The sequence below is a fragment of the Protopterus annectens genome, chromosome 8.part0 (assembly GCF_019279795.1).
Source record: "Protopterus annectens isolate FY-2018-M chromosome 8.part0, PAN1.0, whole genome shotgun sequence".
NCBI lineage: Eukaryota > Metazoa > Chordata > Ceratodontiformes > Protopteridae > Protopterus > Protopterus annectens.
The window spans coordinates 1,984,202,777-1,984,214,922 of record NC_056741.1 but is presented as its reverse complement, the minus strand read 5'-3'; the positions used below and the strand labels follow the sequence as shown (position 1 = coordinate 1,984,214,922).

The 12,146-nt window shown below is 42.8% G+C and overlaps 1 protein-coding gene across 1 annotated transcript in view; it reads left to right on the top strand.

The window, feature by feature from the left end:
• The window catches only part of MMP15 (matrix metallopeptidase 15), an 826,700-nt gene that overhangs the window by 224,102 nt on the left and 590,452 nt on the right, over positions 1-12,146 (top strand). Inside the window, exon 2 of the mRNA XM_044081528.1 lies at positions 947-1,095. Within this exon, the coding sequence (XP_043937463.1) occupies positions 947-1,095 (149 nt within the window). The remainder of the gene's footprint in view (positions 1-946; positions 1,096-12,146) is intronic.

Genomic DNA, 12,146 nt, shown 5'->3' with positions numbered 1-12,146 from the left:
CATAATGGCATGAACCTGTTCAAGGACGAAAAACATTTATGCATTTATTTTTTCTCAGAAATGTATTTTACCAATACATCGCTTAGACATATGTTTTTAATATATGAGAAGTGTTCTGCTATTCTTTCTTTTGGCTTCCTGCTCATCTTGCGTACGTAAAAACAATCACAAGACTTATACTTTCCCAGTCTGTATAAAAGTTAAAGTGCATCTTACCCACTGGCTGTCTGTACTATGTTATATGATTATAGTTGCAGCTGATGCATTTGATAGTCATGTGGACAAAGTGTTTAATGACAAGAATGTGAGAAAACGCACATAGATATCTTTGTTTAATGTGCTATAATGAAAAAAAAAATTACCTGTACACCATGGCATCTGGTGCAGTAACTACAAAAAAGGTGTTTTCTCTCCATCAGCATAGGTTTTAGGACTTTATTTCTGCTAAAAAAAATTTAGAAAGTCACATTTTCCTAGCCTGATGTCTTAGAGTGCAAATCATAAACTTTAACCTCTATGACATCAGGACAGGGTAAACTTGAGGTGAATCCATGCACTTTAATGGACAAAGAATAGTGCATGCGCAATGTTTCATCCTTTGAATTCCATGGACGTACTTCACATTATCCCCAGATAAGGTCACCAGTGGAGAACCTAAATTTATTTGTGCCATGGTTTTAATAAAAAGCTTACAAAGCTTTTTATTAAAATATACTGCAAAAGCATGAGGGGAGACATTAAGGACATTACAGCACGTAACTCAGTGATTGCAGTGATGTAGTACCGAGCATAAGCAATCACTTTAACTGTCATCTAGGTATACCGAATAACCTTTTAGGGACCACGAAGGAGATTGTTAATAAGTGCAGGAAAAATTCTGGTACTGCTAAATGTCAAATGATAATTCTCAGGTGTATAATTTGCTTCACTGTTTTTTTTTTTCCAGTCCTGGTTGCGAATGTATGGCTACTTGCCCCAAGCCAACAGACAGATGTCAACCATGAGATCAAGCCAGATCCTCTCCAATGCCATTTCTGAAATGCAGAGGTTTTATGGGATTGAAGTAACTGGTGTAATGGACGAAAAGACGAAAGAGTAAGTTTTAAGTTTTTTTCCCCTAGGTCTTTGACAGAGCTACAGAAAGTATTTTTATTAGCACATGGCTCTGTGGTAGAAAAGTCTTGTGCCATTATTCTGTGCTAGGTCATTTGTGACGGTGTTAAGGGTGATAAACTGTCCATGGCACATTTTTTGTGCATATGTGTCTGTTTCATTAAGATTTTTATTCCGCTTTGTTATTGCTCGCTTAGAGTAATGTCACTTATATTTTGTCATGGTAATGTTTTTCTTGTCTCTGTTATGCTTAAGTTACACATTTAAATTTGCTAAACCTTTATAATAAAAAAAGTCAAAATTAAAATATGTGAGCAATGCATAAAAACAGATAAAACATAAAATAAACAATAAGCAGTTCATAAATATAAATAATAGTAATAAGTCTAAAAGAGATGAATGGATTTTCAGCAAGTGAAATTCGAGTAGCCTTATTTTAAAATGGGAGGGTCTAGGTACTTAAAAGATGCATATTTAAGGTGTATTTAAAATCCCCAAAGAAGAGGGCTTGTCTAGAAAATTATTTAGGTGGAATCGACAAAGATAAAAGTACGGTCTATATATATATATATATATATATATATATATATATATATATATATATATATATATATTAAGCTTCAGACTTCAGCAGAGGGAATGGACAACTGTATAGATTGCTCAGATAAGTGGTATAATTTCTTGTTGGCCTTAAGTATGGGAACCCCAACCTTAAGATGGACCTTTTATGGGCTGCTGGTCATTGCAATGTTCAGTGCTCATAGGTAACATAAGAGGACTTGAGATGACCAATTTGTGCCCTGGCTGCAGAATTCTGAGTAAGCTGCTGTGTGTGAAATGCAGCTCATGTGAACCTCGGGTTAAAACATTGAAGCAGTTTGGTAGTCTGGTTGAGAATTCACCAAAATATGAGTAAACACAGACACTTCTGGTGGAAGGTGGGAATCAGGTAATGAAGTTAGGTGATAGTCTTCAGATGGCAGTAATAGTTTCTCACCACTCCATGGAATGGTCTGTCTTAGTAAAGTCTTGAAAAGCACTTCAGTTTCTTATGTCAGCTGGGAAGGGAGGGCTGTGAGATGACACTTCAGTACCAGTTGATGTGAAACATGTCCACCATACTTTAGTTCCCACTAATAAAGTTGCCTCAGTTTAATTTAAGCCAATTGCAACCTCTACATTGCATCAGTTTTAACTCATTTCCAGACTAGAATTTTATGAACATTAGCCATGCATTAAAGACAGAAGTTATTTATTATCCCCCATACAAGTAACAGAAAGCACTGGATATCATTCTGAGAGCAATGGAAACTCAGACATGTCATTAAATAGTGACCCCCACTGATAATGTGCATGTGTCAAATAAGAAAGATGAAAAAACTCAGCAATAGCTTGGTGGGGGTGGGGAAGAAATATATATGTGTCTCAATTGTGCCTGATATGTATTAATGAAACCAGAGCAAGGCTGTGTTAGTTAGTCAAAGAACTGTAGTAAGGGCCTCTTGCCCCTGAGGTGATACCTATTTTACTGCCCTAGCTCATCCCCAGCCCATTTTCCAACACTGTTGTCCAGCCCTCCAGCCTAACACCCACCCAAGGAAATACATTGTGTAATTTACTTACAGCAGTTTACTTGACAGGACAACAGAGTTGTCAGTCGTGGTCAGTCAGTAAAGTGATGACTAGACAGGTATGTATTTTTTATATAACAGAACCAGGGGGAAGTACACTTTTTTGTTCTATACCAACACAACTGAGATTGGAACACTAATTGCAATGAAATGACCTTATAGCATCTTGTAGTGTCCACTTACCTATAAATCATTTTTTCACTCCATTGGTGTCTGCTGTTCATATTCAGCTAAGCAAAGTTCCTCATCCTCATGCCCGTCAGAGCTTACAACATTGTCGTCTGTCCTGCTTTTCTTTAAAACAACTGTTAGTTTTGTAAAACACCTTCACTTCACGTGATAAATGTGTTTTTCGATGATCTCTACCCATTACTCATGTGTTGCGTATTTATGAGCAGATGTCTTTCTACTCATCTGCTCCTTCATTTAGTTTGGAGGGCATGGATTGTCTCATGAAGGCACTGAAGGAAAAGAATAAAGAGCTAAAAGACTGTTTTTATACATCCTTAACGTGTAGATACACTACTACTGAACTCAAGTGCATCCTCCAAACACTGCATAAAACAGATTGTAAAAATAAAAAAGTGCATCTTTTCAGCAGGCTGGCACCCCGTACCCATATATGTTATTTGAGAAGCTGCATAGCTAATAAGAAATACTGTGATGGTATTGTACTTCCTGTCTTTAATATTAACAAGAAAAATGCTTAGGGGCTTTTATCATACCACAAAATTACTGAAAAATAAATCTGTTATTAGTGTGTAGACCCAGTCCTTGTAGCCTGTGCACGTGCTTCCATTACAGTATTTAGAGGGGAATGGAAAGATCATGTGTGGCCAGATGACAATCAGGTTATGCCACAATCACTTTTTTTAACAGACTTTGCAGTAGAAAGAAATCTAGTAATAGTCCAGTAAGTCAAAATTTACAGACCGATTTTAAGCACAGACATTACTAGCACAACTTTTTAAGGCACTTATCAGATAATTGGTGCCTTATTAATCTTATATTATCAGTTTTATCATAGAACAGATGGTCCACTAATACCCCAAAAATAAGATACATGGGGCAGCAGTCAAGGTTACATGTGGTAAGCCATAGCCTGTAAGTCATCAGGATTGTTCTAAATCCAGAGTGAAAAAGGTGTTCCTAGACTAGGTAAGGTGGTAACTATCTCAAGTGCAGTACAGAATCTTATAGGTTCATAGGTAGTTATTTAGGATATCAGACCAAGAGTCATTTTAAGCCTGTGTAGGCTTACCTCAAGTTTACCAAAATATTGCTGACGTGTCAAATACCCTTTTCAAGTGTTCACAAATTGCCTCAGTCCATTAAGGACATAGGTTCCAAACTAGGGGTAAACATGCTGTTTCCCATCTGTTGGTCCAAGTTAAGTTTGAATATGATTAGGTATGAGTTTTGCTTCACATGGATGGGAAGCCTCCTCCAGAGAAGCATTAATCTTTTGAAATACATACCTGACCCTCCAACATGCCCTGTTTATGTCTTTTTTATAGTGAGACTGTAAGATATCCCACCTGAATGAGTTCAGCTGTCCCTAGCGGGACATGACAGCAACAAACAGAAAGCTGGGCTGTAACTGCAGGGTTATAGACATCAGAAACAAATACATAGTGGTCCATCTCTCCTGGGTCTTAGTCAGATCTTAATGTGATTACTGCTTGCATTTTGGGATGCATAATAAGAAGAGGATCTTAGATTTCAGGGGTCCATAGGACAGGTACTACAAGGATGTTCTTCGTGTTTCACTGTTGCCAGTCATCACATTTGGGTTATCCCTGCCAGGATAGTCCTCAGTCGGCCTGAATACCAGAGGCTTAGTATTTCTGCGTTGGTTGCTGTCACTTCAGGACTGACGTCAGGTCATCAGTAGTATAAAGTAAGGCAACCAATGCCATTACATCAGTCTTTCTTGCCGAGTAGCCCGAAGCAGAATCAGTTTGCACAAGTGCTGGTCGGCCGCTACCTGACTTTCATTTTCCGAATTGAAGTTTCTAAAGCTAAGTAGCCTGTTGGGGATCCTTTTTTCTTGCTCTAACTGATGTCAGAAAAAGTTAACAGTTGTCTCGCCTGTGGAAAGCAAATACCACACCGAGACTTTCATTCTTACTGCATCACTTACGTAGGCCCAGATCATGACATTCACTGCTGTCGCTTTTGTCATTTGTTCAATGCCAGAACTATACATTGTCTGGTTCTTATTGTAGCTAGATATTTTCGCTATCGGTCCTCGATTTCCAATATGACTTTGGTAAGCCATCCGTCATCAGATCTTCCAAAAAAACGTAAGGATAAAGACAGAGACAGACCGCACAGGTCCAAACCTTCCGACGATGCTTCCATTAAGCTAGTTGTCAGTTCTCCGGTCCTCAGTGAGGTGCTTTTGCAGCCCCTGATGCCCGCTTCTGTGGATTTGCAGGCTGCTACCGAGACCATTTCGGAGTCTGGTATGCCACAAAACTCTTCATCGACTAAGGATCCTGTGGTTATCTCTACCTTGGATGGGTCCAGAGTCGCTGAGCAGGCACCGGCTTCCAAGGAAGTACTTTGCACTACCAATTCTCGACACAAGCCAAAGACTTCTTTTGCGTCTTCTGTTCTTTTGAAAACTACCGGGTTTCTAAGGAGCAGGGTATGAACCACACCCAAGAAATTGACCCCATCTCAGGCACCTGCTTCCTTGCCTCAGTCTCAAATGCTTGCGGAAGACCTTATAATGTTGATTAGGGGAAGCCAAGCTACCCCTTCCAAAATAAAAAGAGATTTGTCACCAGCAGTCTTATCTGAACAGGAGTCCAATGACTCCGATGCCTCTGAATATGAAGATATGCAACTCCTCTCTGCCCATGAGGATTCTGATGCAGAGGAATCCATTCCTTCAGCCTCTCCACCCAAAGATTTTTCCTTTGGGGAAACCCTTCATACATTAAGGGAGCATTTACAATGGGAATGTCAGGACTACCTTCAGTCTAAAAAGAGACTCAGGGAATTTTTAGATCTTCCGCAGCACAGACTCCTGTCCTGGATGTTTTGGATGATGTTTTCATGGAATCTAGTTTAACTCCTGACACCCTCCCTCCCACTCCCAGGAAACCTGACAGGTATTACAGAGTCCCTGACTCTCACAAATTTCTTTTCAAAAATCCTACTGCTGACCCTTAGGTGATCTCCCAATGGCCTAAAGAAATTAAAGCAACTTCTGCTAAGAATCCCACCCCCTCAGATAGGGATTCCCGAGCATTAGACAGATGGGGTAAAAAAGTATACACCTCTGCTACTCTTGCTATTAGAGCACTAAATTGTCAGTTCCATATGCTAAAATTCCAGCAGCATACCATGGAACTCCTCAAACAAAAAATATCAACTTTTTCTGCTTGTGCAAGTTGCAAGACTTAATGCATTCTGCAAGTCAAATAACTAAGCACACCTTACACTGTGGTTTTGATGCCCTAGAAACATCTTGCAGGGAGCAGTCACCGGTTCTGTCCTTAGAAGGCATGCTTGGCTCAAGGAACAGCCCTTGTCAGACCATGTCAAATCTAAACATGTTCATCGTGTTTCACTGCTGCAGTCATTACACTTGGGTTATCCTGCCATCAGGCGGGCCTGCAGTCGGCCTGAGTTCCAAAGTCTTGGTCCGGCATCGGTTGCTGTTACCTCTTCCCTGACGTCAGTGTGCCAGGGGTATATAAGAAGCAGCCGATGCCATTTTTTTCAGTCTTTCTTGCCGCGTGGTGCCCGAAGCAAAAGCAGTTCACAAGTGCCGGTCGGCCGACTCCTGAGATTTCAAATTCGATTTCAGAACCGAAGTCTTCAATAAAGCTAAGTACCCCATTGGAGAAACTTTTTCTTGCCTCAGACTGATGTCAGTAAAAGTTAATAATTGTATTTCTTGTGGGAAGCAAATACCTCATAAGGATTTTCATTCTTACTGTATTCCATGCCTAGGTCCAGAGCACGACGTCACTAGTTGTCGGTTTTGTGCTAGATTTAACAAACGCACTATTAAACGTCGGTTTGATTTTGCTCGCCATTACTTTGGGTGAAGGTTAATTATACAATGCTGTCGGAACGACCGACGACCGGAATGCACAAAAAACACAAAGATAAAGATAAGGAAAGGCATCCAAGGCCCAAAACTGATGACGAAGCCTCTTCTAGGCCAGTTGCCGGTTCGCCGGTTTTCAGTGAGACACTTTCGCAGCCCCTGACACCCGCTACCTCAGAACCAAACGTCGCGACCGACTCCCACGTGGAGGTGCCTAGGCCTCTGGATACTCAAGGTGTTGGGCCAATGGAGTTTAACCCTTCAGATGGGTCTGGAGCTGCTGAGCAGGCATCGGCTTCTGAGGGTGTTTTCAGGCCTACTCAACTTACCATTACAACTACAGCCAAGACTAAGCCTACATTAAAGACAAAGAAGCAAGTACATGCCTAAAAAACAGATGCTCAAGATGGCCGAAGACTTGATAACTCTGATCAGGAGATGTTCTTCGTTCCACATTGCTGCAGTCCTTACTATTGGGTAGTCCGCTGTCCAGTCGGCCCGAATACCAGAGTATATGGCTGACGTCGGTCAGGGCGCATTAGACTGATGTCAGTACGTCAGGGTACTAATGCGCATGACCGACGTCATATCCTCAGTCTTTTTTGCCGCATGGTCCGATGCAGAAGCAGTTTTGCGAGTGCAGGTTGGCGTTCTGAAATATTTCCGAAACCGGAGTTTCAGACCGAATCAGAGTTGGCTAAGTACCCCGTTGGGGAACATTTTGGTTTTTTCTTGCCTCAGTATTTAACCGGATGTCAGAAAAAGTGAATAACTGTATTTCTTGTGGGAAACAGATACCTCATAGGGATTACCATACCTTGTGTATACCTTGTTTAGGGCCTGAGCACGACGTTGTTGGTTGCCGCTCTTGTGCTAGGTTTAACAAACGCACTATTAAGAGGAGGTTAGACTGTGCCAGGTTAGTGTTTGGGAAGCGTTGCAATTATAAAATGCCGCCGGATGCTCCGGCCGCTTCAAGAAGCGCAAGGACAAAACAGCGAAGCCTAGGGTTGATGAACCGCAGTCCCGGACGTCGGTTCTTTAGAAACTCAGTGGAGCCAGAGGTTTTGCCAGGAGTTTCTATGGAGTCTCAGGCAGAAACTTTACTGTTACAGGATGTGCCTTCTCAGGAGGTAGGCCAGGCTGAGGGGCTTCAGGTAACTGTTCTTCCCTCTCTTCCCAAGGTAGTTAGAGCCTCTCCTTCTGTTGCCAAAACTTCTTTGAGAGGTAGGCCAAGTTCAGCTTCAGTGGGGCTTCTCCTAGCATTTCGGTTCTGTACCTAAGAGACATATGCTTAAAATGGCAGAAGATTTGATTACTATGATTAGAGGTTCTATGCCCCCTCCTGATAAGAGGCCCAGGGTGGAACCGGAGTTTGATAGTTTTGAACAGTGTTCAGAGGCTTCTGAGTCTTCTGTGGAAGATTTGCAGGAGTATCCTCCTTATTCTGATTCTGATGTGGATGATTCCACTCCTACAGCTTCTCCTCCTGAGGATTTCTCATTTTCAGAGACTCTGCATTCCATGAGGAAGCACTTTAAATGGGAAGGCCAGGATTACTCTGATTCCAGGAAAAGGCTTAGGGAATTCTTGTTTTTACCCCAGCATAGGCCCTTAGCTATACCTCCTGTGTTGAATGTGGTGGAAGATGTTTTGCAGAGGCTTCCCTGAACCCTGACTCTTTGCCTCCTGCTCCTGTTAAACCCGATAGGTACTATAGGGTGCCTGAAGCTCATAAGTATTTGTTTAAGAGTCCTAGGGCGGACCCAGAAACTGTTTCTCAGGGGCCTAAAGGTGTTAAGGCCTCTGTGGTTAAAAATCCTGTTCCCACTGATAAAGAGGCAAGGGCTTTGGATAGGTGGGGAAAGAAAGTGTATACTTCTTCCACTCTAGCCATGAGAGCGTTGAATTGTCAGTTTCACATGCTAAAATATCAAAATTATCTCCTTTCACAATTGAAATCTAAGGTGGATGCTTTGGCGGAAGGTATTGAGTGTAAAGAGTTGCTGGATTTGGTTCATGTGTCTGAACAAGTGGGTAAGCATTCTTTGCAATGTGGATGTTCTTCGTTTTCCATTGCTGCAGTCCTTACTATTGGGTATAGTCCGCGTCCAGTCGGCCCGAATACCAGAGTATAAGGCTGACGTCGGTCAGGGCGCATTAGACTGACGTCAGTACGTCAGGGTACTAATGCGCATGACCGACGTCATATCCTCAGTCTTTTTTGCCGCATGGTCCGATGCAGAAGCAGTTTTGCGAGTGCAGGTTGGCGTTCTGAAATATTTCCGAAACCGGAGTTTCAGACCGAAACAGAGTTGGCTAAGTACCCCGTTGGGGAACATTTTGTTTTTCTTGCCTCAGTATTTTACCGGATGTCAGAAAAAGTGAATAACTGTATTTCTTGTGGGAAACAGATACCTCATAGGGATTACCATACCTTGTGTATACCTTGTTTAGGGCCTGAGCACGACGTTGTTGGTTGCCGCTCTTGTGCTAGGTTTAACAAACGCACTATTAAGAGGAGGTTAGACTGTGCCAGGTTAGTGTTTGGGAAGCGTTGCAATTATAAAATCCCGCGGGACGCCCCGCCCACCGCTTCGTCCAAGAAGCGCAAGGACAAAACAGCGAAGCCTAGGGTTGATGAATCCCGGACGTCGGTTCTTTAGAAGGCTCAGTGGAGCCAGAGGTTTTGCCAGGAGTTTCCATGGAGTCCCAGGCAGAAACTTTACTATTACAGGATGTGCCTTCTCAGGAGGTAGGCCAGGCTGAGGGCTTCTCAGGTGACTGTTCTTCCCTCTCTTCCCAAGGTAGTTAGAGCCTCTCCTTCTGTTGCCAAAACTTCTTTGAGAGGTAGGCCTAGTTCAGCTTCAGTGGGGGCTTCTCCTAGCATTTCGGGTTCTGTACCTAAGAAACATATGCTTAAAATGGCAGAAGATTTGATTACTATGATTAGAGGTTCTATGCCCCGCCTGATAAGAGGCCTAGGGTGGAACCGAGTTTGATAGTTTTGAACAGTGTTCAGAGGCTTCAGAGTCTTCTGCGGAAGACTTGCAGGAGTATCCTACTTATTCTGATTCTGATGTGGATGATTCCACTCCTACAGCTTCTCCTCCTGAGGATTTCTCATTTTCAGAGACTCTGCATTCCATGAGGGAGCACTTTAAATGGGAAGGCCAGGATTACTCTGATTCCAGGAAAAGGCTTAGGGAATTCTTGTTTTACCCCAGCATAGGCCTTTAGCTATTCCTCCTGTGTTGAATGTGGTGGAAGATGTTTTTGCAGAGGCTTCCCTGAACCCTGACTCTTTGCCTCCTGCTCCTGTTAAGCCTGATAGGTATTATAGGGTGCCCAAGCTCATAAGTATTTGTTTAAGAGTCCTAGGGCGGACCCAGAAACTATTTCTCAAGGGCCTAAAGGTGTTAAGGCTTCTGTGGTTAAAAATCCTGTTCCCACTGATAAAGAGGCAAGGGCTTTGGATAGGTGGGGAAAGAAAGTGTATACTTCTTCCACTCTAGCCATGAGAGCATTGAATTGTCAGTTTCACATGCTAAAATATCAGAATTATCTCCTTTCACAATTGAAATCTAAGGTGGATGCTTTGGCGGAAGGTATTGAGTGTAAAGAGTTGCTGGATTTGGTTCATGTGTCTGAACAAGTGGGTAAGCATTCTTTGCAATGTGGTTTTGATGCTGTACAGGCCTCCTCGAGGGTGGCTGCTACCAGTTCTGTTCTTCAGGCATGCCTGGTTGAAGGATCAGAATTTAGCTGAGCATGTTAAGACAAGGATTTTGGATGCTCCTTTACAGTCTGATGTGTTGTTTGGATCGCCTGTGGAAGCAGTTTTAAAGAAAATGGAGGACAAAGCTAAGTCTATGCAAACTGTTAAAGATTCTTTGCAGGTGCAGCCACCAAGTTTAGTAGAAATTGGCCTGCTAAGGGGTGGACATATCCTGCTTATGATTCCCAGTCTAGGGGTAGGTCTAGACGTGGTAGGGGCAGGGCTCAAGGTTCTTTTAGGCCTAGAACAGGGAGTTCACCTGCTCAGACTTCTGGTGAGGGCAGGGGTCAGTCCTTTCGTAAACAGACCCAATGACCTGTCTTTTCAGCTGCCAGTAGATTCCGTCTGGCAGCTCCTTTGGGAGGAAGACTGTCTCTTTTCAAAGAAAATTGGGATTTAATTACTCAAGACAAATGGGTGTTGGATATCATTCACCACGGTTACAGATTTTATTTCCATACAATGCCCCTTTCAAAGGCATGCCAGACGTTCCTCCTCCACAAAGAAAAGAGGCTCACAAGCAAGTTTCTCAGTTACTCCAGATAGGGGCCATTCAGCCAGTCCCTGTATCAGAAAGGGGCCTAGGATTTTATTCTCACCTGTTCCTAGTACCAAAGAAGGGGAACACGTGGAGACCAATTTTGGATTTATCTCTCCTCAACACGTTTTTGGACATTCCCAAGTTCAAGATGTTGACGTTACAACAGCTTTTACCTCTGCTGGGCAAAGATCACTGGATGGTAACTTTAGATCTCAAGGAAGCTTACCTTCATGTGCCTATAAGGCTAAGTTGCAGGAAGTATCTGCGGTTTCGAGCTGGAAATTCTCATTATCAGTTCTCTGCATTGCCCTTTGGCTTATCTACTGCGCCCAGAGTATTCACAAAGGTTCTGGCTCCAGTGATAGCTTACTTCAGGCTTCAAGGAATTCAAATCTATCCTTATTTGGACGACTGCCTGATTCTGGCTCAAGAAAAGGAAGACCTTTTACAGCATCTGGAATATGTTATAGCAGTGCTAAGATGCCTAGGGTATTCTGTGAACGAAATAAAGTCCAGTCTAGTACCCTCTCAAGACATGTGCTTTCTGGGTGTGAGACTGAATACAGCAGCCCAGATGGCCTTTTTAACCCCGGACAAACAAAAGAGTCTGTCACTTTACTTCCATCAACTATCTCATCAGTCCGTGCTGACTGCAAGGACAGTCCTTCAAGCATTAGGGTTCATGGCATCTTGTATTCTGGTGCTTCCCAATGCCAAACTGCATATGAGGAAGCTACAATGGTATCTCAAAATGTATGGACACAGCACTGCCAGGATTTGGACACTGTCATTCAAATAATACCTTGCCTTCAAAAAGAATTCTTGTGGTGGGCTCAGGAATGTCACCTAAACAAGGGACTCTCTGTGACCCGGCCAGAGGCAAGTCAGATCTTAACGACAGATGCCTCGGACATTGCTTGGGAAGCTCATCTAAATGGAAAGTGGATACAAGACAAGTGGCCTGCCAGACTACAGCATCTACATATCAACATGAAGGAGATGTTAGCAGTCCAG